General features: G+C 37.4%; 1 protein-coding gene across 4 annotated transcripts in view; it reads left to right on the plus strand.

Annotated features, from left to right (window-relative positions):
• Positions 1 to 2,619: 2,619 nt before the first annotated feature.
• inpp5b (inositol polyphosphate-5-phosphatase B) overlaps positions 2,620 to 25,482 on the plus strand; it is a 32,472-nt gene continuing 9,609 nt past the window's right edge. The window contains exons 1-11 of one of the 4 annotated variants that reach the window (XM_084727083.1): positions 2,620 to 2,775; positions 4,643 to 4,723; positions 5,038 to 5,135; positions 5,295 to 5,324; positions 5,443 to 5,553; positions 8,522 to 8,665; positions 15,842 to 15,929; positions 17,887 to 18,057; positions 22,324 to 22,425; positions 22,726 to 22,840; positions 24,831 to 24,947. In XM_084727083.1, coding sequence (XP_084583209.1) covers positions 2,720 to 2,775; positions 4,643 to 4,723; positions 5,038 to 5,135; positions 5,295 to 5,324; positions 5,443 to 5,553; positions 8,522 to 8,665; positions 15,842 to 15,929; positions 17,887 to 18,057; positions 22,324 to 22,425; positions 22,726 to 22,840; positions 24,831 to 24,947 — 1,113 coding nt within the window. In that variant the 5' untranslated portion in view covers positions 2,620 to 2,719. Of the gene's footprint in view, positions 2,776 to 4,642; positions 4,724 to 5,037; positions 5,136 to 5,294; positions 5,325 to 5,442; positions 5,554 to 7,883; positions 8,240 to 8,521; positions 8,666 to 11,282; positions 11,431 to 11,523; positions 11,558 to 15,841; positions 15,930 to 17,886; positions 18,058 to 22,323; positions 22,426 to 22,725; positions 22,841 to 24,830; positions 24,948 to 25,482 lie in introns of those variants that run through there. The other 3 variants (XM_084727080.1, XM_084727081.1, XM_084727082.1) reach the window with 3 other exon arrangements.

The following is a 25,482-nucleotide window of genomic DNA, read 5'->3' on the forward strand; positions in this document are numbered from 1 at the left end:
ATTTTAAGTAATAATTTTAAACTGCTAAACACCTTGTAGTTTTAGCCATGACCTCGCCCATAACTGGAATTAAATTCAGGTGTTGTCTTTTTAAAGAACGCCAAAAAAAAAAAAAAAACTGTTTTCATTTGTGCCTTACCGCTTTAAACTGAACATAGACAAATTTTAATTTTGGAATGGGTGAGTGAGCCTAAACATAACATTTCCACTATCCCATTATAATCTCTTCAAGCCACTGTGAGAGTGACGCAGCTATGATTCTGTATGCACTTTATGAAACACAAATGTTGAGCTGTTACAGGGTGTTGTGAAGGTTTCCTGAAGCATTTCTGTAGATGTTCTCTTAATGAAATGTGCAATTTAGTACTTTTGGTAACCTTTTTTTTGTTTTTTTCTTTTGTGAAGCGTGAGTTGGATGTCTACTGTGTGGTTTACAAAGTATATTTTAAGGTATAACGGCATCATTTAAATGTATAATGACATCAGAATTGTTACAGTTTATTCTAGTTCTGTGTTCTGTATGAAATATAAGGAAAATGAAGAGATTTTTTGCCTAAAATTTAAATAAATCTAATAAACTACATGTACAAATGAATGTTCAGGTGAGTCAGTTTTATTATGAATCTTAAAGTCCTGTGAATTACTTTTTGAAGTAGCCTACTTCCCTTCAACCTTAGGCTAACTGGCCCTTTTGAGGGGCCCTCCAAAGGGTCCTAACTGCACCCAGCAGCTAAAAGCCAGTGTCATCTACAACAGATAACGCTACCTGCATCTTTACCGACAATTTAATAACATCATATACAATAAAATATGAGCCACGGGGGACATTTTACTGCAGAACAAGTACTTTTGCTTTTGCTGCATTAAATACATTAAAATAATAATAATAATAATAGAAAATAAAAATTGAGTATTTTCTCTATTTTACGACATTAACATTTCTCCCTGCATGACTGTTGATGAATCAATCATGCTGATATCTTGATATATACATTTTCTCTAATATATGAACAATGAGATATTTGATACATCAATACTGTGGCTATAATGATCAGAATCAGATTTTGTTCAATTCCATTAGGCAGATGACTTATTGAGATTTATGCCGAACAAGGTCAAAACTGGGTCTGGGCTAAAATTCATCCCAGTATGATGTCAGTTCATCTATTTTTGGTCTATTGCAAATAACAAAGTTCACTATTGAGCAACAAAATTGGCACAGGAAAGCAATATGCCCCTGTTTTGTCGAGCTGAATAAATGTGTTACCAGAGATGGCAACAACCCACACATTCTTTAAAAGAAAACAAACAAGAAATACTGATTCAACTTCTTTATTCATGTAAAGTGGAAAAGTATAGGCTCTGAAATGTAGTCAAAGTATTAAAGTAAAATTCGCCCACTGAAGGACATTCCTATTTTCTGTTTTAGAGCAAAGTTAACTGAACCTCACCTTTTCTCTAGTCAATCCTCCATCTCTTATCTGTTTCATCTCATGACATCTTTTTCATCGTGATACGTTTTTATCTTGTTATGTCTTTTACGTAGTTTTTAGTGTTGTGTATTGTATGTCATTTTTATCTTGTTAGGTCTTTTTTGCCCCGTGTTATATACTTTTTAGACTTTTTACGCTGTTTGTCTTGTTATATGTTTTGTATCTTATTACATAATTTTTCATTTTGTTACATCTTTCTGTTGTACTTTTTTATATTTATTTGTCACTTTGTTGTGTCATTTGTTGATGTGTTACGTCTTTTTGTCTTCTTGCATCTTTTTGTCTTTTATGTTTTTATTGTCTTATGTGTTTTATATTGTTTTTTGCCTTGTTACGTTTCCCATCTGTTACATTTTTCCATCTTGTTTCTTTTCTGTCTAATACTGTTTTCAGACTTACTATGTCTTTTTTGTCTTCTTATGTTTTTTCTTCTATTTTTTTTTCTAGTTACATTTTTTTCGTCTTGTTATGTCCTTTTTTTGTCTTGTTACATCTTAACTGACGGAATCATCTTTTGTATGTGTTGTCATTTAGATTGGAATTGGTTTTTTGATGTTGGGAAAGCTGAGCAAACTAAAAATAATCAATAATTCCACCCAGATGCATTAAGTAACTAGCCTGTTTTGAAACTGTGAGTAGTGGAAAGTACATATATTTGTGTTAAAATGTAGCAAGTATAAGTAAAAAGTTGTAAAAAAGAATAAATACTCAAGAAAATTACTAATGGCTGAAAAATCTACCTAAGTACTCTACAGTAACAAAGTATTTGTACCCAGCTGTCTCCACTCCAACAAAAGACCACTCAAACTGTTGACCTGATGGCTCATTAAACTTGTTCGAAAGCTTTGATACAACTTTGTAGAACCACTTGATAGTCTATTGTAGGAGCTAATCCTCTTCGGATCACCGGCCTGAGGCCTGAATAAATCCAGACCAAACTGAGCTGCCGCTGACAGCCCAGATGTGACGTCACCGCGGGTGCACGCAGAGTGATTCGGGCTCAGTGCGTGGCAGACTCTGGGTCGGGCCAGCGGTGGAGGAGGAAGAAGAAGAGGAAGAAGAGGGACAGACATCTGGATCGAGAGAGGGAATAATGTCGGATTACAACACGGAGCTCCTGAAGCGTCCCTTTCACCCGAGAGAGAAATAAACAGGAGAAACTCCTGCGGGTATTTTCGTGCGGGAACTGAGCGCGAGGGCACGAACTGTCACGAACTGTCTCCGGTATGGATCAGTCCATCGCAATTCAAGAAACTTTGGAAAAGGAAGAAAACTGCGCCATAGTATCCTTTTCGGGAGCTGGTTTGAAGAGTATCGGCACTTTTAAACGGAGGATTACACCTCCTTCAAACTTTGTTGACCTAACACGATTTGAGGAACAGCAGAGGCCTGCAGTAAGACTGAAGCTCTCGTGGTTGACATCTGTCTGAACAAACAGAACAACCGCGCCAAGGCTGTGATTTAAATCTAGACTGTGTGTTTACTGTGCACGTTGTTTTACAGCACAAGTGTAGATTTATTCGGGTGTGACTTCCTAAGGATCTGATCCAAGTTTTGTAGAAACAGCTTTCAACCACAAGATGGCAGCTTTGTTTCACTTCAGCAGCTGCTCTCTCGTTATAGACAGTGGTGGAAGACGTGTTAATATTGTTAAAGTATTATTATTATCATTATTATTGTTACTTATATAACATCTTTTATAGCATGCGACTCAAAGTGCTTTACGGTGTGGCATTACCAAACACCAGACAAAACAAGACAATAGAAAAATAAAGGGGATATACAAATAATTTAATAGAAAATAACAGAATAAACGAGCCAATAAAAGGCAGAGAAATAGTAGAAGTAGAACAAAAAGTCCTTCACTGGTGATATTACTTAAATTAAAGTAAGGTATTACCAGGAACACATGCGTAAAAGTATATAAAAAAATAAAAGTACACCATTTCAGTGTTATATGAGGCTTTTATATAATCAGTGTCGAGGAAACTATTTTAAAACTGAAGTTTAACAAACTACTTTCTTCTTCACAGTGAAAAATAGTGTCACTATATCTTCAAGGTTCACCGTGTAAGATTTACAAGGATCTATTGTCAGAAATGGAATATAATATTCATATCTGTGTTTTCATGTATCATCACCTGAAAATAAGAATTGTTGGGTTTTTGTTACCTTAAAATTGAATAATATTTACACCCACAGAGGGTAATGTTTCTATAGTGGCCCAGAATGGACAAAAGTATTGCTCTAGATATAGCCTTAGGCGATTTTCAAGAGTTTCCTGGCCACCACAGTCTGTCAGACATGCTTGGAAGGGGAGGGTGAGAGGAGTGGTATTCATTGGTGGTAATCTGCAAGCTCACCGCTAGATGCCACTGGTCGTTTGACTATTCACAAAAAATAGGTTGTCAAATGAAAAAAAACAGCTTTCAGTAATGAATTCAAATACAGTACACAACTACATCATGAGAGATGATCGCAATCTGAGTCTGGACTATTACTGCTACACAGAGGTACAACTGAACTGACGGTGGGTAAAGTTTAAGTATGTTTGATTTAGGACAGGCCAGTCCTCATGTAGGCAGCCCAAGGATGTGTTTTAAGGACAGGATGATCAAAATTTAAATTAATCATATAGCAGGTGGCAAACGAGCTGTGGCATTGTGCTGTACTACAATGGGAACAGACATCATAATATTATTAATGTGTAGTTTGTAATTAAGTACCTGCACTATGTGAGCCAAAGTAGTTAACTACTGGAAAAGCTACTGAGATCTGAATGTAGCTGAACTGCATTTAGTTAACAGCATTTTAATGTTTCATGTGGTTAACCACGTAATATGTAAATGATTACTTTGTAAAGTAACCACAGACTTCAGAGAAATGTAGTCAAGTGAAAGGCACAATATTTCCCCATGAAACGAAGCGTCAGTATTATAAAGTGGAGGTACTAAACGAGAAGTGGCGAACTAAGTGTGCTTAGTTACATTTAAATAGTTACAGGAAACAAAAACTTTTAATGTTGCCCATTGTACCCAAAATATTAGTTGAAAGAGAGCTGTGAGGAAAGTCGTATCTCCTGGTGACATTTTAAAGGTGCTGCTGAGAAAACACATTTCCACTATACATCCTTAACTGAACTGTAAACATGCTGTCCAATGTGATGTCGTCTTCGATGACATCAGAGAGAGCAGACTGCTGGGATTGGTGGAGTCTACGCAAGAACATGCGTGAGTTTTAATAATGTAAAAAAGTTTTAATGTGTGTGACTGAACCATGTAATTTCGTGTGAAGAGGGAGGTGACAGCATTACGCAATCCAACGCAACACTGCAAACTGGACTTGAAAATGACCACAGAGTTGGATCAGCCCGTCTGACACAGTAACCATAATTATATATTATATCGAACAGTAGTATTTACTGCAGAGCAGCAAGGCTTTTGTACTGGCTTGTATATATGTTATATTGTACTTATACAGTACTACTGAAGATGTATCTTAAAATTTAATCTGTATAATTAAAATGTCTTGTAATATTTTGTAGAATCTTTATTTATACCCATCGAAGGATGGCCATTACTGCTGATGACGTGTCACTGGAGGACATCGTACCCATCTCGTTTGACTTTGCTGTTGTGGAGGGTGAGCAGCTCCTCATTGCAAACAGACTGACAATTAAATAAAAAAAGGTGCCAGATGATACCGTGTCCCTCAAGATAACTTGTTTCATGTGAACTGATGGAATGTGGGTAACTTCTCTGAAGTGCTCTGACACATTTCTCGTTCTGCATTTTTTTTAAGTCTCCTCACCAGAAGAACTTGCGGTTGTGGGTGAGTTGACCTCATTTCTAGCCCGCCTAACCATAACACCTCGTGTAACTGATACATCATGTGAAACTGCACATCTCGTTTTTTTTCCCTTGTGTTCTTCATCTTCATCTGATAATAGGTGGTGATACCAGAGTGAGAATAAACTACCGGGAGGAGGAGTTAGAGCTCAGGCTTCCCTTTGGGTCCCACTCACGGCGCTTCCTCGGCGAGGTCAACCGGGCGTGGAGTGGTGAGTCAGACATAACATATGTGATCTGTTTACATGACGTCCAGCTGGCGTCGCTTTCGTTGAGCATCCTCACAGTCTTTGGAAAACTGTAGAAAGTTTGTGAAAGGACTTTTGAAAAGGAATGAGCTGCATTCACATAACCACTGATGGAAGAAAAACTCAGAGCTTTAGTAACAACACCACAATGTATAAGTACTCCATTACAAGAAAAAGCCGTTCATTTAAAGTCTGTTGTTAACACTGTTTATTAGTTTTCTTATACCACTACAAATGACAAGGACAAACAGTGTTCCCCCTCCCACCACCCACCTACCTCGACCGTTCAAGTAAAACAAAAACAAATCACAAACAATACTGTATTGTACTAACAAAAGAGTCAAGAATTTATGACATAAACACACAAAAAACAGCAACAACACAGTAGCACCAAAAAAAAAAAAATACAAATAAGAAAAAAGAAAGAAAAACTACATGAAAGTTATGTCTAAACTCAAGGCTCAATCCAATTCTTGTTTCAATGGTGATTATGTACCTGCTTCTAGTGAAGGGCTCATTGCATGTATCAAACAGTCTCAGTGAAAAAGGAAAGAAAGGAGAAAAAAACACAAGAAAGGAAGTGAAATAAATAAAATAAAATAAGAATAAGATTTTCTTTCTTTTTTTGATGGTTTGCATCTTGACAGGGAATGACTACTGATTCAAATCATTTGTGTCACACAGCATAGGTGTGAAAGTTGCTCCTGACTGACACTGTTGAAGGCCTGTGTCGGTCGATACACACTGGTCATTTTTAACTCTTTTTGCCATGTAAAATAAAGGCATCTTAATTTTTTACAAACCTTACAGTGTGCCGTGATTGTTTTTAAAGGAGTCTTGCATTTTCTATTTTTTACTGAGACTGTTTCACCCATACAGTGAGCCCTTCACTAGAAGACTAAGTGTGATTATGTTTATCATTTTATAATACATTATTAAGTTTTGAAGAACGTAATAAAAGGTTTCCTGATTTCTTAAGTTGTCTTCTTTAATACCATTTATGATGCCATTTCATTAATCCATGTTTTTGATACTTTTTTAATTTTTCTTCCAATAGAAAGCAACAAGCCATTTGGCTTGCAAGATATACATGTCTGTAAGAGTATATTCCTTCTTTCTTAGTTTTTAGTTTGAAGGAAGTTCAAAATGTGAATCTTAAATTAATTGTTTTAAGATCTTACTTAAGTAAAGTAAATAAACAAGACAGATCAGAGGGGTCATGAGATGATTAACAGGCGAAATACCAGAAAAAAAAATCTATGCTATATAAATTTCAATTAATATTTTGGACTTTTTTATCTTATTTTTGATTGTTAGTTTTAAAAAAAAAAATCTGATCTCTCTGGGATGAAAACGGTTATTTAAATGAAAGCATCTGAAAAGTTTAGAGGGGAAAAGTCCCATCAACATCTCACAGATGTCTGACACATGAGAATGGAGCCAAACCAGGCCAGCCACTGTTTCAATCTTCAACTAACTGTATTGTATGAAATGATATGTTACTCAGGGCCCGACTGATACTGGACTTTTGGATATTCTTTATACAGAATATAATGTACCGAATGTAGAATATAAACATAAACACACATTTTTTCCAAAGTGATTTCGATGCGTGGCAAAGACACAGTATGTAGTGGAGGCAGGATATTTTACAATTTAACAATAAACTGTATTATATAAAATGAAATTAGGGCACTGAAATAGTAAATTTTCACAGTTTTTAATCATTATAATAGCTAAAAAACACAAATAGACCAAAATATGTGTAAATTAAACTTGAATGCATTTAATTGACATGACACTAGCAGTGATAATCATGCTGTGAAAATCAAGGATATGTGTGGAAACTTCTAGTCATTCATGCAGTCTAGCAGCACAATCATGCTTCTTTATTAATTGGAGTTAGCAGTTCATATTTTTAGATTTTCTCTTTTGAGCAGAGTAGGAGGCGCAAAGGTATGCAGTTGAATAAATTATCTGCTCTAAAACATCTCTTTGGAGGAAACCTGCTCAGCCAGTTTGCAATTGCCTTGAGGTGACATTATGTGGCAAACCTGACAGTACATTAATTCTTAAAATTTAACATTATAGTGCACCGGAAATTACACTCAAAAACACAAATACACACGAGGGACTGGTGGCTGTGGTTCACAGCTTTTTTTTCACACCAATTTTAGAACCACAGACTGGCGTTGTCCTTTACCTGTCAGTGTGTGTATACATGACGCAAGGCTGACAAAAAAAACGGAGAGCGAGAAGGGGTGGAGTTTGCATGGTGTGTAGTTTGTGTCACACCAAGCGTTTTCAAAAGAACAAGATGATAACAGTTTAAAAAGGACAAGTAACTTCCTCTTTAATACATCCGTTGAGCTACTTTTTTACCTTCTACAACCTGTTCATCTGAATGGAACGGGTGGCTGAGAGGTTAATGGACGGTCTGCTTTGTTAGGGATGTGTCATTTTCGCCACTGGTTCACTATTTTTCACAGTGAACATGGACAAAGCTGACATGTTGTGTGTGGTACGTTTTTTGTGGTACTCTAAGATGGGCCACAAAGGCTTTTAACCTGGTGAGGGAAACCAGTGATGGACAGATTAAAAGACCTGCAACATGCTGTTGTTAAAAGGAAGACTGTGAGAAATGGCAAAGGTAAGCAGATAGAAGTGAGATCTCTTTGATGCACTGCAGCACCTGTAACTTGTACTCACCTTTAAAGCAGTAGAGAGCAACACATTCAAGTTAGTTACACGACGAGACCAAGAAATAGAAAGCTGGTACTTTAAAAAATGCTCTTCAAGTAGTGTCTTAACGTGAATCTTACTATTTCTGTTGCTCTACCTTCTCCACGTTTTAAAACAAATGAAAACATATTTCACAAATCAAAACATAAATTAAAACTAATTCTGATTCTCTTTCTCTGTCTTTCTTCAGATGTGTGCAAGTCTCCCACACAGGTCCCAAAGTTTGAGTGGATCAACAAATACAACAAAGGCACCAGAGGCCAGGGAGTTGTCAAACAAGCACTTGCACCTCTCGGCACAACACTCACTAAACTCAGCCAGCACCGGAAAACAGGTTTGTCGTCTTATTTCTGCTGGTAGAAGTTCACAGCCAGCGTCCTCTTGTATAATTAACGTCACTCGGTTGCAGCAGGTCTGCCGTGGAGTGGTTGACAGGAGATGCTCCTCTTTATCTCTTCAGTGTTTGCTCCTTTTTTAGCGCAGATAACCAAACGCAGATAAAGGTCTACATCAAAGGTTGCACCATAAACCAGGGCGGTTTTGCAAGTTCCATTTCCTTTGAGCACAGTTGGCCCAACTTGCAAATGAGTTGTAACAAATTTTCTCATAAACTGCATGGCGCCATGTGGGGAAAGACACAAGATGTACAATTTACAGAACAGAACGGAAGTTTGATTAGTATCATTGGTAAAAATGTTTTGATCTTTTTTTTTTAAGTTTTTACTGTCTTAATATCTGAGACAGAAGAGACACATACATGACACACGATACATAAACAATCAATCTGTCAATAAAAACCTTTGCATATAGAATAATGAAACTATTAGATATTCAAGAGTGCTGTCATCTTTGAATCGTTTTTGGAAGATGAACGATTTTGATGAATGTTCAGTGTTTTGATTATGGGATTGTTTGTCTCTAAGTTGTGAGGAAGGAAGTTGACTGTAAGTTTGAGTGTAAAATCAAAGGGAAATTGTACTCAGAAAAGTTACTGTGCTTACACATTGTTAAAATCTGAAGAAGGAATGACTGAATCAGCATTGTCATGGAATCAGCAACTGTTGTTTTTGTATATAAGGCAAGACACTGAAAGACCTACAGAGAACACTGTGCTCGAGTCTTATCTCCATGCTGCGTGAAGTAAAGAGATTTGATTCATCACACTGTCTTGGTAATTCTTCAGAGAACTAGCAACTCTCACTATTTAGACGAAGAACTTTTACAACACAATACATCATAGCAGAAAAGAAACAGGTGTAACAGAGTAATGGACCTGCCAGAAAAAAAAATGCAGTCAGTATTAACCTTATGAATAACACCTGTGGTTATCCTGCTATGACATGTGTAAATGGCTTAATGTACCTAGAATGTGATGTTGCATTCATGAGCTCCTCTGAAGTTGGGAAGTTGTTCTTATGACTTCTGTGTGTTCACGAGCTTCTATGTTTTAATCGGAAAACAACATGGATGCTACAAAGGGTAGGGTAGAGTTGTTGTTGTTGTTGTTGTTGCATTTGTCGTAGCATCTGGGTGATGGCTTGATGGCACTGAGACTAGCATCCTTAGTGAAGATGTATGTTCCAAGTCTGCGGAAACAGTTTGAAGTATTAAGTGAAGTATTATTTATTAAAAAGTGATTCTGCCCCGGACTTGTCGCTGCATCAGTGCATTCCCTAAAACCACTAAAATATTCTTTTACCTTTTCCTTGCTAATAAATAACTTTTAGAATGAAATATTACAAATTACATGTGAGTAAAAAGTTGACATGTAATACTTGAATTAATATAAAGTTATCAATCAACCATGTCCTTTCGTCCAATATGTCTCTCCATATATGACGTCAACAGACAACTCCATCATGTACCAAAATTTCAGCCAACTTTCCAAGTTGTTGTTATGACTTGAGGGGGCATTCAGTTCTCCTTTTCATTTTCTTCTTTTCTCAGTTGGGAACTTTTTCCAATTATTCTGATACCACATAAATGCAGTTAGATTAAGTGCCTCACATAATCCCTGCCAGGTGCACATAAAATACAAACAGTGTAAGTGAAACAGCAAAAGTATAATCCTCTTTGTTCAGAGCCTTAGATGAATAAGGAGTTAATTTAAAAAAAAAACCAAAAAAAACAGTGGAGGGTTTTAAAGCAGCCATGGGTAGAATTTAGTTTAGACTGCACACACGTCTCGCTCTCCCCTTCCAAGCGTGTAGAACTTACAGCAGATGGTGGTGCAACATGATGGCTTCACTGGAGAAGCACCTGTGCCCTCCGTAAATAAATGAATCATTTTAAGGATATTGAAACACAGCAATTTTTATGTTAAGGTGACTAACAAAACATGCCTATCAACATTATATTCCCTATCTGCCATTTTCTGCCAAAAATCCCCATAAATCGCACCCACTTTACCTTGAAAAGTAATGTAGCTTCTACCTATAAAATAATTTAAAAATATACACAGAAAGGCAACCACATATAAAAAAAAAACTGCAAAAAGGTTCTTCATGAGATATCAGTCATACTGTGAAATGTACAATTTATATGCTTTATACGTAAATGTGTAATTTGTCTTACATGTTGATGGTCCATTTCATTCAGATTTCATGCTCATTATGTTTTTGCATGCTGTGTTAGAGCCATGCTGTTTATGATATGCATATCATACAATAACATATACAAACGTCATGTAAAACGTATGCAAATGCAGTGGAGCAAAACAAAATCTAATGTACATTTAAGCAGAGTGAGTAGAGTGTTTTAATAGGTTATATAGGACATTGCTGTCATTATTCTTTAAGCTGCACAGTTATATAAACAAAAAGGCTATTTACACACTTCATTTGTCCCCCTTAAGTGCTCGAGCCCCACTTCCTGATGTGATGTGAAGAAGCATTTCCTGTTGCATATTTCACATACTGTAGTGGGTTTATCTGTTTGCTGGTTCAGCCTCCTGTGTTGGCTCTGCAGCAGGGGAAGGTGGCTAAACTCCTCCTCCTACAGCGTTAGCATGGGCAGGTCTCAAGCAGACTGGACGTTGCTCTTGTGCACAGAATGCGTGGGAGCGGTGCAGGGAGATGTCTAGGGTGATGAGAGACTCTGGTATGAAAAATGTTCCTACGTTTGTTGATTTTCGAGGCGGCGAAAGGAAACGCCATTGCATAACGCTAGCCCTGTAGCATTCGGTCCAGCCTGGCTAATTAGCTTGCTAGCATGATAGCGTCTACAGGTAACGCTAGTAGTAGTTCTTATTTCAAATGAGCTAACTTTAGCCAGATTAGCCAGTTTAGAGGGCCAGTGTTAGTGAGTCGGAATAATGTTATACTTTGAGAACCTAGTAGTAGTGTTAACCTAATGTTGTTTGTTGCTGTCTAATTATGAAGCTAGCTTTACTTTGAAGCCCACGTAACGTCAATGGTTGATACACTATCATCAGTAATGGCTAACTCTCTAATGTCCATGTTGTTGGTTAGTGGTCTCTATGTGACAGAAAATGACACACCTGCTGTGGTTGATGTTGTAATAACGTATTTTAGTGACGCAGACTTGTGTCATTCATTTAGACACCGTGTTTGTCTTGCTTCTTAGTCAGTTTGCTGCTTTATTATCTGGCTGTTTGTTTGCAGATTGAGAGACTTTAGCTTGTGGCTCATCCCCTTAGCCTGCTAGCTTTAGCTAAATCAGTTGTCTTCAAACTTTATTCATACCGCCTCTCAAGTGAGATAAAGGTGTTTATCTGTACCTTCACTTGTGAAAAAAGCTTCTCTGTTATCCAGCGCCAAATCATTCAAGCGTTTTATGAAGGCAGGAGGAACAGATTTTCAAATCAGTAACTATAGATTTATAGTTGAGAATAAAAAGAAATCACTCAAAAAGTTCCTATGCAGTTTATTACCTTATTATAGTTTTCAGACACAAGGGGAAGTTGTGTAATTGTCGACCTTTGTGCAGTTGTAGTTAAAAAGGTATGGCAGTTTTAATTCTGAATGGTTTGAGACCTGATATAGCAACTTGGCATTTATGGTTAACTGCAGATTAAAAGGTGTTGCTTTGTGAAATTTCAGTTTTAGTCAGACTTCATGCAACTCCCTCCACAGTTTATTTAAGCTCTTTAGCTGGTTAAGAATACTAAAGCGTGTTCAGGAATGTAAAATATGTCATGTAATATAATAACTGAGCTGCTCACACACACAAGACCCCTGTGGGGGTAGGGCCACATTCAGGTGCTAGTTTTTAAAAACAAGAGTTGCAGTATTGGTAAGGCTTAGTTCACTGTGTGTTAAATGAGTGATTGCAAGGATGCAGCTTATGACCTCAACTTCATAGCTGAATAATCTATCAATTTTATTTCGAATTAATCATGACTTGGTCTATAAAATGTTATACAATGGTTAAAAATGTTGATAAGTGTTTCAAAAAGCCCAAGCTGATGTTCTCAAATGTTTTGTTCAGTCCAAAGATATTCAGTTTGCTGTCAAAGAGAAGCAGTTAATCAAGAAAATATCTGCATTAAAGAAGTTGGAATCAGAGAATTTTTCTGTTTGAATGGCAAATGACTGATTAATAATTGGTGATTCATGAGAACTAATCAATTAATCATTGCAGGTCTAAGCATTACAAAAGTGTAAAGTTTAGTAGGCAGCCTTAAGGTGAAAGAAGCAGCACCAAAAATTTGTCTGCCATATTTTTCAACTAGACTTGTGGCATAACTGTCTTCAACGGGGCAGAGATAATAGTGAACAGTCACCAGTTTATTTACTGACATCTCAAGCAGGTACATTTACCTTATTATTGATCTGAGACTGTATATGTTAATATTTTCTGATAGTAAGTATGTGCTAGTCATGTGTTTTGTATCTTAGTATTATTAATGATTAATTGATGAATGTTTTCAACTGGTTGAAAATATAAACGTTGCAACTGTAGTATGTGCAAATCAAGCCTCTGGATTTTTTTTAAATTCTTGTTTTGCAAGCTTACATTACCTTTACAATGAGAATCTCAGTATTATGGAGTATAATGTTTATTGTTTCATTGCTGTTCTGCTTTTTCCACATACTGTGTAGTTCACTGAGAAAAATGTAGCACTCTTATGTCATCTTATATTTTATATCACTTTGATATACTTGACATTCAGAGCAGTTTAGAATGAACACTGAATTTACTATCCAATAAGGTTATAAAGGAGAACTATTAAATAGGAATAAACCATCCTCTAATGGCTCGTGTTTAGTCAATCAGCATGAGTCCTTGCAGGCCAAAGGGTAGTGTTACTAATACTCTGGAGATCTCTTTATTTCATAGGTTAACTCTGAGTCAGTTTGACAGTTAAGTGAAGGGTTTTGTGCATTAGGAGATTTTCACTGTCTCAAATATAGCAGTCCTGTGTTCACTTCAAAAAGCATTTCACAGTTTGCTGGTGGTTTTCTCAGTCAAACAAAGGGCCATCTTCTTTTTCTTTTCCTGTTTACGCAAACAGCAAAGCCGGTGGTTTTGAAGTGTTTTTTTTTTAAATGTTGCTTATCGATGTTGTGTAGCCCAACCTTTCATTTTGTTCATGTTTCATTTTTTAGAAAATGTACAAAATGAAACAAAAAGCATTAGCATGTCTGACACGTTGACCTTTAGTCAGAATTTGGTATGCTGAGGTCACAGCCTGTTTTCTTAGTTAAGATGAAGTGTTGAGAACACTTCCTTTCTAAAATAAAGGTGCAGCCAAAAATAATGTTGTCTGCCCACTGACTCTTATGGAATGTAGCCTACTAGTGCTATTGGAAATTCTCATTGTACTTAGAAAATGTCCAAAATGAAACAAACAGGGTAACCATTTCTGACCTGTTGACCTTTTCTCAGAGTCTGGTATACTGAGGTCACAATTTGTTATCTTTGTTACGTTGGAGAGATGAGAACATTTTCTTTTTAAAACAAAGATTCAGGAGAGAAATTGTTTTATTCCCTCTGTAGCAATAATGATAAAACAAGTACTTTTGTTTTTAAACTTAGTCAGACTTTGGTGCTGCATTAGACATAAACTTAAACAATCTATACCTTTGTAAGACAAATTGTGCTTTTGGGATTGGTAAAGATTTGTTAGTTTAGTTCAGACTTATTTTACCTTTAAGGTAATAAGATTTATTTTTTTAATGTCCCACTCTCTGTGTTTAACAGCTGTATTACCTCTCTGTTCTATTTCTTGACCTTTGTGACCCTGTTTTGAAACTGTTGCATGATGTTAGTGGTAGTATTGCAGACTCATATACCGTCACTTAATGTCAGTGAATTGGAGCCATAGAGTTCTTCTGTCGCATGCTGCAAACAAACAGATAAGAAAACAAATGCATCACATTCTGGTAAGATTTTAAGAGGCAAATTGACTCCCAGTTTGGAAGTACAGGTCATCATGTTAATAAAAAATGTAAATTTATGTTTGAGAGCACAAACACAGTGAGGTGCGGAGCAGTGTGAGCATTAGTCCACACAAATGAAAACATGTCACCAAATTTTCTCCGGTACACTATGCTTTATTCATCAAACATTTACAGACATCTTTTTCTTTAAATATACTATTTACAAAATTCCCTGACCCTTAGTTCATGCTAAAAATGTCAGAAAATTATGTAGTAATACAATTAAGAAATAGTGCATTTGAAGAAAACAGTGTCTGTAAAGTTTTGTATGTATTACCAGTCTAAGGAAACCAGAAACTGCCTCAGGCACCACCCTGATGGAGGCAAGATAGCCATAAATGTGAATAAAGCATGCTGTACTGGTTGTGTGATATGAGCTTTACTTGATGGAATTAAAAAAAATAAAAAAATGAAAGCCTATTAGGTTTTCTTGCAGGATATATCTCATCTTTATTATCATTAAGCAGTGCTTTTTGTCAGGTGCACTCATGATGTAGGCTGGTCTAACTTTGTAGAGTTAAATTTCCTGCTCAAAGAATCTGACTTTCCCTTTCAGAGGAGCCAGCTGTGTTCCCTGCCAAGCTGCAGGGGGACAGGGGCCATGCTGTCTCATACTTCACACTCGTCCATTAAAGCCAGCTACTTAAGATGCAATAACTGTAACCAACTGCAAAAGATGGCCACAGTCGTTTGACCACAACAACTGAGCCCTGACATGGCATTTTTTGATTGACTTGTCTTACTCTGCATGTTTGTGTTTATTCTTAGTCACAATTACTTTTATTTTATTCTCTCTATCGGTTAATAAAGGGTTGAAATATCAGTTTACTCAGGGCAGGGTTCTGTCTTATTAGAGTGAGCTGTCCCTGCCTGTAAATACCTAGGGCAGATTTTCAGTCAGCGGTAATGGGAGGGCTTTACCAAGACAGAGTGGCACAAAGTCTTCAGTGGCAAAAGCAAGATGTTAATATGTGATTCATAGTGCAGGCTGTTCGGACGGATGTGGTGCAGAACTGTGATGCTGACATTTACCTTTATGCTTTAGATAAGTAAACTAAACAAACATGTCCTCAATCTTCCTTTTCCCTCTTGTTCTTCCCAAATAGAGAAATCATCGGACAAAAAGGGAACAGAAAGGGAGAAGGCTTCTAACAGTGGCATACAGAAGTCCAAAGCATATTCCAGCACAGAGAGGTAAGGCCTTTTTATTCTTTCACATGTGGGAGCTCTCAAAACCAAAACTCTTTACATAGTTATACAGAGTGGTTGATAGAGTCTTAGAATATTCTCTTACTAGAGTGGAAGTACTGTTATTTAAAGGTGCACTGTTGAGTTTTCTTGCAAAAGAAACAACACTTTTGTTTGCATGTTATTCACCAAAATGTGTTATGTGCATCCTTGAGGCTTAAAGATGTACTATATAGCATTTAGTGCCTTCTAGTAGTGAGCTTGCAGATTACAAAGACCTCATCTCACCCACCGCTGCCAAGCATGTAGGAGAACCTACAGTGGCCGTGAAAAACACAGAGGGCTCTTATCTAGAGCCAGTGTTTGATATGTCTGTTCGGGGCTATGATAGAAACATGGTAGTGCAACATGGTGGCCTCCATGGATTAGGACCTCTCATTCCAGTAACGAAAACACAACAATTATTATTTTTTGGTGATTATACACTAATGAAAACTTACTTCTGTAGATTATATTTCATTTTTGCCATATTCTGTAGCATATTCATAGATTGCCCCAAATCTTATGCACTGGTCCTTTAACAATTTCTTTTCAGCACCTGCATGCTTATATTTATGTTATGTTTTTTGGTGTCTTACCACCATTAGTGGATCAGTGTAATAGTGTTAAATCATTTAGAGATACCATTTTTTCCTTCCCAATGCCTGTTCTGATACCTGAATGTTGCACATCAATCTGATATGGCCAGGCTAAAGTTAAACCCTGTGACACTACTGGGGCTAATAGATGATGTGGTATCAGATTGGTGCATAGACTACACTGCTCTATAATGGAGCCTGACTGATATTTTGGTTGACCAGTGTTACCTGCCTGATATTGGCCTGTAACTTCTATATTGATTTATAACAGGATCAGCATGTTGTCAGATATGCACATATATCCTTTTTTTAACAGAACATAGCAGAATTTTTTATTTGTTAGCTTAAGAAGCATACATAACAACATATATTTTGCTCCATTTGTGTTTTTTAATTTCTCTTTATTTATAATTATTAAAAATAATGGTGAAAGTTTACTGTTTCAGTGCCCTGAGGTCAAAGTTTATTGTTTAACAGTAAAATATCCTGCCTCCATTCATAGTCACAGGTGCTAACCACTTTTGAGAGATCATTACAAAAAATGTCTATTTATATATTTTATATAAAAAGTATTGGCTGATATATTAATATCAGAAATTCAATATCAGCAAGTGCCCAAAAATCCAATACTGGTCCGTCACTGCTCCATAGTGCTACAAAAGGTCAAAAATTTACCAGGTACTTTTTGATAGTACTCGGGTAACAGTATTAAAGTAGCTAATTTTAAGATTATGCTGAGGTAAATGAAAAACATAAAACATACTTTGCAGTTATTGTGTAAAGTATGAGTGCATATCAAAGCAGAATTACAGCTATAAATTGCAACTTTGTTCCGTTCCGTAGGTTAACCTGAAAGCCACTGCTGCCACTCTTGGAGTGAAGCCCATACTGTAAGATGGAGTTTAGTTACAGCATATTCCTGGAAGATTACATGGTCCAGGCATATTGCATTTCTTCCTCTCCCCTCAGCCTCATTCCATATTGACGGCATTGAAATCGAGCTTCACTGCTTAGCCTGGGTTCCTGTTGTCACTGTGATGATCTACTTTACATTAGTCTGAAGCAGAGTGTAATGTTTCTGTTAGGCCATAATTTTATTTCTAACTTTTAGGAGACACGCGGCTTTATGCAGTTATGCCTGAGTGTCCTGAAAGAGAGCTCGTAACTGTACAAACGTCTTGGAATAGAAAAATGTAATCAACCAAATGATGATCATATGTTCCCTCTGAAATCACACCAGTGTGACAAAATGACCCTGTTTCTATCTTGGTCTGCCTCCACTCACCACCACACCTAACTGTTACATCTTCTCTCCGTGTGTTCAGTCAGGGCATCTCCAGTCGAGAAGACCGGGATGACCTGGTGCGCTCCTCCAGCCACACCCCATCCAACAAAGCTCAGATACTGGCCATGCCGCAGTTCGGCCTGCGAGACAACCTCATCAAGTGTGAGCTGCTCAAGAATGAGGACCTTTACACCTACCTGGAGGATTTCAGGTATTTTACTTTACTTATGTATCTTAACTGCCTCTTGTGTCTGTTTTTAATCTGTTCTATAAATGTATATGTGTTTGGCAAATTGTTGCAGGCATATGGACATAGACATATCTTGTCATAATAGTAAATCTAACATTTTTTACATCCTTGATCTCCATAATGTGTTGATACATTGCATAGGGCTATAGCTGCTATCAATAGGTGCTTTCATGCACTAATTAATCTAATCTAGAGGAGTATCATATCTTTTAATGTTTATTTTGCTCAGCTTGAAACACTTAAGAAAGTAGTATAGCTTAATGTATTGGAGCATTCAGAACCAAGAAAACACTTTACCTGCGCCGCAATGTTATAACTCCCACATGTTTTTTAAGCCTCATTACTGCATTATTATGATTTGTTGTGAGTCAGAGCTGCACACTCCCAGTCAGTTAAGAATCTAAAATGGTTTGTAAAACTTTGTTGGAAAGACGTTGTGTGCAGGAACATTGTGAGCCCACAGCGTAAGTGTGAGTACAGTTTGGATCCTCGGAAGTGTTATGTAAAAAGAATGAGTCAACATCTGTGGGTTTGTATTTCTGTGTACTTAGCTCTTTGCTAAATTAAGCACCACTGTCTGTCTCAGACGCTGTCAAGAAATGCACCAACCTTGTGCATTAATATACTGGAGCTCATGTTGTAGCTCTTTATCTCATTTGTTATTTATTTTGTAATTAATATCCCTGTAGAGGCCTTGACATCTTTGTTTATGCTTCTGACAGCCGTGGCCAGAGGCATTATGTTTTCGGGTTGTCCATGTGACCCGTTCTCGTGAACATGATATCTCAAAAAGGCTTTGAGGGAATTTCCTGACATTTGGTACAAATATCTACTTGCAGTCAAGGATGAACTGATTAGATGTTGGTGGTCAAAGGTCAAGATCATGATGACACAAAACATGTTTTTGTCCACAACTCAACAATTCTTATGTTAATTATGACAATTTCACACAAATGACTAATATAATAAAACTTTGAAGTGATGACATTTTATATCCAAATGGTCATCTTCATTGTGGCATCATAATGTTTTTTGCAAAAACACTTTTGTGGACATTATTCAAACGCCAAAACAGAAGAGGAGAATGTGACCACATTTCACATTTAGTTGGATGCTGAATTAGTGACATTAATCTTGGGTGCCCCCCTTGATGCTCTGTAGATCTGTATTGATGATTGTGTAGATCTTCTGTGCTCCTGTGTTAAAGATGTATGTGAATCATCAACAGTCAACAATTTGTAGCTTCTTTGCAAGTTGGTTTTGCCAAAAACATTACCTGTGTTTCAAGCTATTTAATTCTCATCTCACCATTTTATTTCTACTTAATTTTCCTGTAACTGCTGTTTAGTCACAAACTGTTTAGTCACAAACTGCTCTACTCACCTTGCCTTTCCTTTCCGTTTTCTTTTTCCCACACTCACACACCTACACCTCTCCGTTACTGCAGCTTGCCCCACCTTTTTCAGTTTGTCTCTCCCCGTGTGTGTCTGATCTCTTTTCTTTCTTCATCAGTAGGAAGTTTTATGAAGTCGACCAAAAAACATCATCCGCGATTCTGTTTTCACAGCAGCAGTGTTGTTGTTAATGACGGAGCCTTTTAAAATGTTAGAAATCGACATGGTGCTGAATGATATTGGCATCAACCAGGTGCACTTACAAGCTTTTACAAAACAACTGCAGAAGTAGGCACATACATTAAACAGGAGAGACACTGTGAAGATGTCATGTTTCTCATTGGAAGCATACATGTCAATATAGTGATAACTTCCATTTTGCCCTAAATACACCTTTTATTAAATTCACTATATCATTTGAGTCTGGACAGTCAAGGATATAAAATGCAACTTGACTGGTTGGCAAAGGCACACAGCCACAAGGCAGTAATTATAGTTGTTTCTATCAGATTCAAAAATAAGCACATGCTGAAGTCAGCATCATGGTGTAGCTGGTTTAGCCACACTGCCTCCTGCTGGTAGATCTATGCATTTATAATAAGAATAAAAAGGAATAGTGATATCATATAATAAGAATAGAAGAAGGAATCTCTGTGAGTCCAGTTACCATTCTTTAAGTGGGGAATATGCAAGTTGGTGCAAGTTTCCCCTTGGTTCTCCAATTTCCTCACTTACCCCAGACATGATGCTCAGATTATTGGGGAAATCTAAATTGTCTGTAAGTTTAAGTTTAAATGTCTTTGTATTATGTATGTGACTGGCTTGTTACCTCTCTGTTTTTTCCTACCTACCTCCTGTTCCTGCTTGACCCTGAGTAGAAATGAATAGGTTTTAAAATGTATTCAAAAGCCTATCCAGAATTTGTGTAGTTAAATGCTTAATCAATAATTTAAACAAATGTAAATAACTTTATGGTGCATGATCTGTGCTGATCCATGGTTTATGAACTTGAATATTTGCCCTCATCAGACATGCAAAGAAGACAAATTGTGCTGGGACACATGTGCATTGACTGCTTTCATCTCATATTACAGTAAATACTGAGAATGTAATGAATACCCATGCTGATGTGCATATGGAGTAAAAAGCTCAGGAAGGCAGCAGTCAAAGATTTTTGTATAAAGACGGCTTCAGCATCTTTCTAGTTAGCTGAGGGTAGAACCATTAGGGCAGAAAGTGTTGTACAGTGCAATGGCAGTCAGCACAAAATAAAGAGCTCTGTTGTGCTTCTGTGCAGCAGCATGGGCAGAGCAGCAGCTGCCTGAAGGTGAGAGAAGAGGGCTGTCGAATGGAAGGAAGCTGATTTTCAATCTGGGCCTGCAGAATAAATTTCAGTGGGGACGTAAATGACAATGGCCTGGCCCTCTTACCATTTCTCACAATCGAGGTGCCCTTCAGCAAGGCACTTGTTCCAAACGGCTGCAGGGTGGAGGGAAAGCTGGCTGTCACAGAGAGGGGGGAAGTGGGTTGAGCAATATATTATTATAATATGGGGATAACGGTGCACATTTTCATACAGTCTCTGCAGGAAGACATTCATAGTGTTGCACTCTGTCATACCCACAAAAAGTGAAGCTCAGTCCCTGGCTCCTTCCTCACGTCCACGCAGCTGGTGAAATCAGGGTGGGAAGAGGGAACTGAGTCATCATTTATGGAAAATTACAGCAGGGTTTTCCAATGGCTTTCGGTTTTCCTATTATTACTACTATGTTACTGAGTCTACTTACACATTTCTCTCTGTCTTCAGTCACTGCCTACTGTATCTGTATCTCCACCTACGCATGTGTCATTCTCTTTGTTTTTAACATGGCAGATTGTGTGTATATTTAATTCAAATTTAGCATCTGAATGTGCCTTCTTCACCGTGGCAATGGCAATAAGTAGGCTATGTTGCATTTTCTTAGGATGTGAGGTGTGTCAGCCTGGTCAGGATGTAAAAGGGGACATATGGCCTAAAAAGTTTAGGAACCACTTTTCCCAGGCTGTGGAGTGAGGTGGTTTCGTGAAGTAATTCAACCATCAGACATACAGTCCTGACGGAGTATATGGCCAAAAGGCCTGGGTTATATGACAAAATCAAAAATCACAATATTTTTTTTAACAAATACATCTATCAATGTTTATCATTATTGCAGTAGTATTGTAGTGATGTCAATAGTACAGGTAGAGAAGTAAGTTCAGTGAATTACATCACGTTAATGGAATGCAGCCTTTAATACCAGGAAAAGACAACACTTTTACTACATCATGATATTTGAAATCTAAGATAATATTAGGTCTCATATCACAATCACACCCTACTGACCCCTTAAATTAATAGGAAGCAGGTGGGAAATTAAACAGCCGCTGATGGATAAATGTTCAAATTCACCAGCCACTCAATTGTAAATCATTATTTTATGCCTGAAATCTGCCAGCCACTTTCATATTTTACCAGCATCTGGCTAGTAACTGGTGCTAATTTCACACCCTGGGAACACTGCCGAAAAAACACAGCTGTACACATTTATCCTACATAAAATAAAATTTCTAGACATGAACAACTGAGTACTGCAGTAAAGCACCAAGGCATGAGCTTAAATTGGATTGAGGTCATTGTTTCACTATTTCAATCTCCTCTGGTGTGAACTGGAAAATATAGGAAAGACAGATCTTGCTAGAGAATCTCACAGTCAACAGCATAAACTCCAAATAGTTACCACTTGTTTAAACAAAGTGCAGCTCTATGTACCTCTCTTTTGTGCCCACTTCTCATCTTCCCGTTCTGTTTCAGCTTTTTCCTTGGTACATACAATGTCAATGGGCAGACACCAAAGGAAAGCCTCCGTCCTTGGCTGAGCAGCACTCTCAACCCTCCTGACATGTACTGCGTGGGGTAAGTCACATTAAACCTGCCAGAGAATAGCTTTGCAATTCTCTGCCTAATCCCATTACAAACACAGGCATATAGTGCTCAAACCTCTGACAGATGTATGCAACATTGATCCTGTTTTAAGTAGGAGAACATGGCCACCCACAGATTCAGCACTACGTGTCCACTGATCCTGCCTACGTTTCAGTTTACTACTTTGCTTTTGAGGAGTGAAAAAGTTTTGAGAAGACCCTCAAAGTGTTGGGTAAAGTTCAAACATGTGATTCAGACTCTCAAGAAAAGTTTGTTTGTCCTTGCTTATAGCTTTCAGGAGCTTGACCTCAGCAAAGAGGCTTTCTTCTTCAATGACACGCCCAAAGAGATGGAGTGGACGAAGGCTGTGTCCGAGGCCTTGCATCCAGATGCCAAGTATGCCTTAGTAAGGAAGTTTCTTTTTTCTTGAATCTTGTTTTATTATGGTTCTTAACCACCAGTTTGTATATGGATTGGACCTGTGAATGTTGTTGAACAGTCCACTATATTCTGTCTGCACAGCTTGTTCAGCTCTTTTTGGCACAGTGTGTGGTGCCACATTCAGTCTTGACCAAGGAAGTTCATTAATATTACGCGGCTACTCAATTTGAGTTATCAATGTAATGTAAAAGGGGATTCCCAGTCCTGCTGAACTAAGACAGATTGTTCAATAGTGCAAGCCGTGTTGTCTCTACATGACAGAGTTGTGCTGTTTCTTCTGGCCATAGTTTGACATGTGCGACCTCTGCTTTCTTCAGAATATTAAAACAAGTGTCTTTGTTATAAGTGCATAAGATCATAACTGTTGTTGGTACTTATTAAGCAGGGAAATCTGATCAGACATGCCAGGCACCATCAGAAGTGGGCCTGGTGTCATTTGTGCATGAACATAAAGTATTAAATCAAATTTGCAATATATTAGTGAAAAATGGAGTAAATTTAGAACAGAGAATAAAACTGTTAGGAAGAGTGGCTTCTTCAATATGACATTTGTCACAAGTGGTGATACATTTGGAAATATTTTGTGTTGTTAAGTCATAGTCTTTTGACTAAAATGGCATTTAGTTTTAGTCATATTTTAGTTGGTCTACTAAGATGTAACATAATGCATTATTTAAATGTTTCTCTAGAGTATCCACTCTCATACTCCTAGAGAAAAAAACATCTATTTACCTTTTATTAACTTTAAGTAAACTGCATTTCTTTAAATGTGCATTCTTCTTTTGTTACATATTTGTTTTATACATATGAGGGCAAATTGCTATTCTATGACTGATGATTTTACCAGCAGGCCATTTACACTTGCACATTAATCCAGCAACCCAGTCACTTTTTTTGCCTGGAGCATTATTTAAATATGGTTTTAAATGAAAATGAGAATAATGAGGTAGATAATCATTCCCCCTAATATTGCAAATCATATTTAAATTGCAATATCAGTCAAAATAAATGCAATTAGGTATTTTTTTCAAAATCAGTCAGCCCTATTTATTGGTTCTATTTTCTCTAGAGTGTGTACATAATTTTTAACATAGTCCCTGATCTGCAAGTAGCTGAAAAAGCCCTGGATCATACTGGATCCCTACATATTAAAATATTTTCAAGAAACTTTGATTGTGTTTGTGTTACAGTAAGGCAGAATATAGCTTCAGCAATTTCTGCCAGTGGCCACAGTAATTGCCGACATAACACTATACCATCACATTGCATGGACTATTACACAGGATAATCCTAAGGAAAAGTTATGATACAGTATCCCAATTTGATGAGCTTAGTCAGGCCTTGTATTTTTGGTCTTTCTCTTTTTCTTTCCTGTATTCGCTTTCATCCACTTCTCTGTTTTCAGAGTGCTGACTCTAGCTTATTAGCTTCCTCTTTTCTTGGCAGGTCCGTTTTCTTCTAGTCATCTTAGGGCTCGGAGGATGTCTGTAAGTCACAGAGCCAGTAAAATGACGTGTCATTTTTTCATCCCCTGTCGATTCTCTGACTAAAGCAGACTTGGCTGAGCTGTAACTGACACCGCATAGCTCAGCGGGCTGAAAAATAAATGTTTTTGCCTTCATATTTGAGTGTTGGTTTGTGTAGGATTGACAGAGAGGCTTATCAAAGTATTGTGCTTTCTCCCTTGGAAAAACTACTTAATATTCCGGGATGTACTTCTGCTTTCCTTGAGATGAGAAAGGGGTTGAGACTAAATGTCTTGCAACTTTAAATACTGTCATTGTTCATGCGGTTGAAAAACAGTTATGTTATGCTGACATAAGCAGCAAAAACTGCAGCAAAGCATTTTTATACTTTTAAATATCCAGCGAATTTATATGTAACAGTTCTCTGAATTATTGGGCCTCTTTTCCGTTTGTTGCATGAAATAATGTTCTGCTAATCATCTTCTACAGGTGAAGTTGGTGCGTTTGGTGGGCATCATGTTGATCTTCTATGTGAAAAAAGAGCATGCAGAGTTCATCACAGATGTGGAGGCTGAGACTGTGGGCACTGGCATCATGGGAAGGATGGTAAGGCTGATTCTACAGGTCTTATTATTTGATGCACTGGTCCTCATGTAGGCTTACCACTGATGTGTAACGATATTGTGTTATAAACAGCACTGAGCTGTTGAGAGCAGTTGTGGTCATAGCCCATGCTTCAAGCTTGGTAGGCCTATATCCATGTGCATAAACATAAGAGAAACATATCCTGCTTTTTCCTCTTTTTGCTCATGTACCAACACCAAAATGTTTAACTACTTCCCTCCTGTGGTTTTATTTTTTCACTCCTGTTATTGTTCATAACTAGAATAGTGCACCCAGTAGATTGCCGATTCTCACCAAGGAATAGATGGTGAATCATTGACTACAGTGCCACCATAACTCACCGATGAAGCCAGCAGAGATATGCAAAGCTCTAAATAAACACGACCCCAGCATACGTTGTCCCCTAGCAAAAATCAAGATTTCAAAGTGAAGCAGTTGTTGATCACTCGCTGCCCCTAATGGCTGGTTGAAAAGAGTGAGAAGTCACTTGTATATTTCTGGGGCACAAAGGGAGCCA

The sequence above is a fragment of the Lutjanus erythropterus genome, chromosome 9 (genome assembly GCF_056507025.1).
Source record: "Lutjanus erythropterus isolate fLutEry1 chromosome 9, fLutEry1.hap2, whole genome shotgun sequence".
In the NCBI taxonomy this organism is placed as follows: Eukaryota; Metazoa; Chordata; class Actinopteri; order Lutjaniformes; family Lutjanidae; genus Lutjanus; species Lutjanus erythropterus.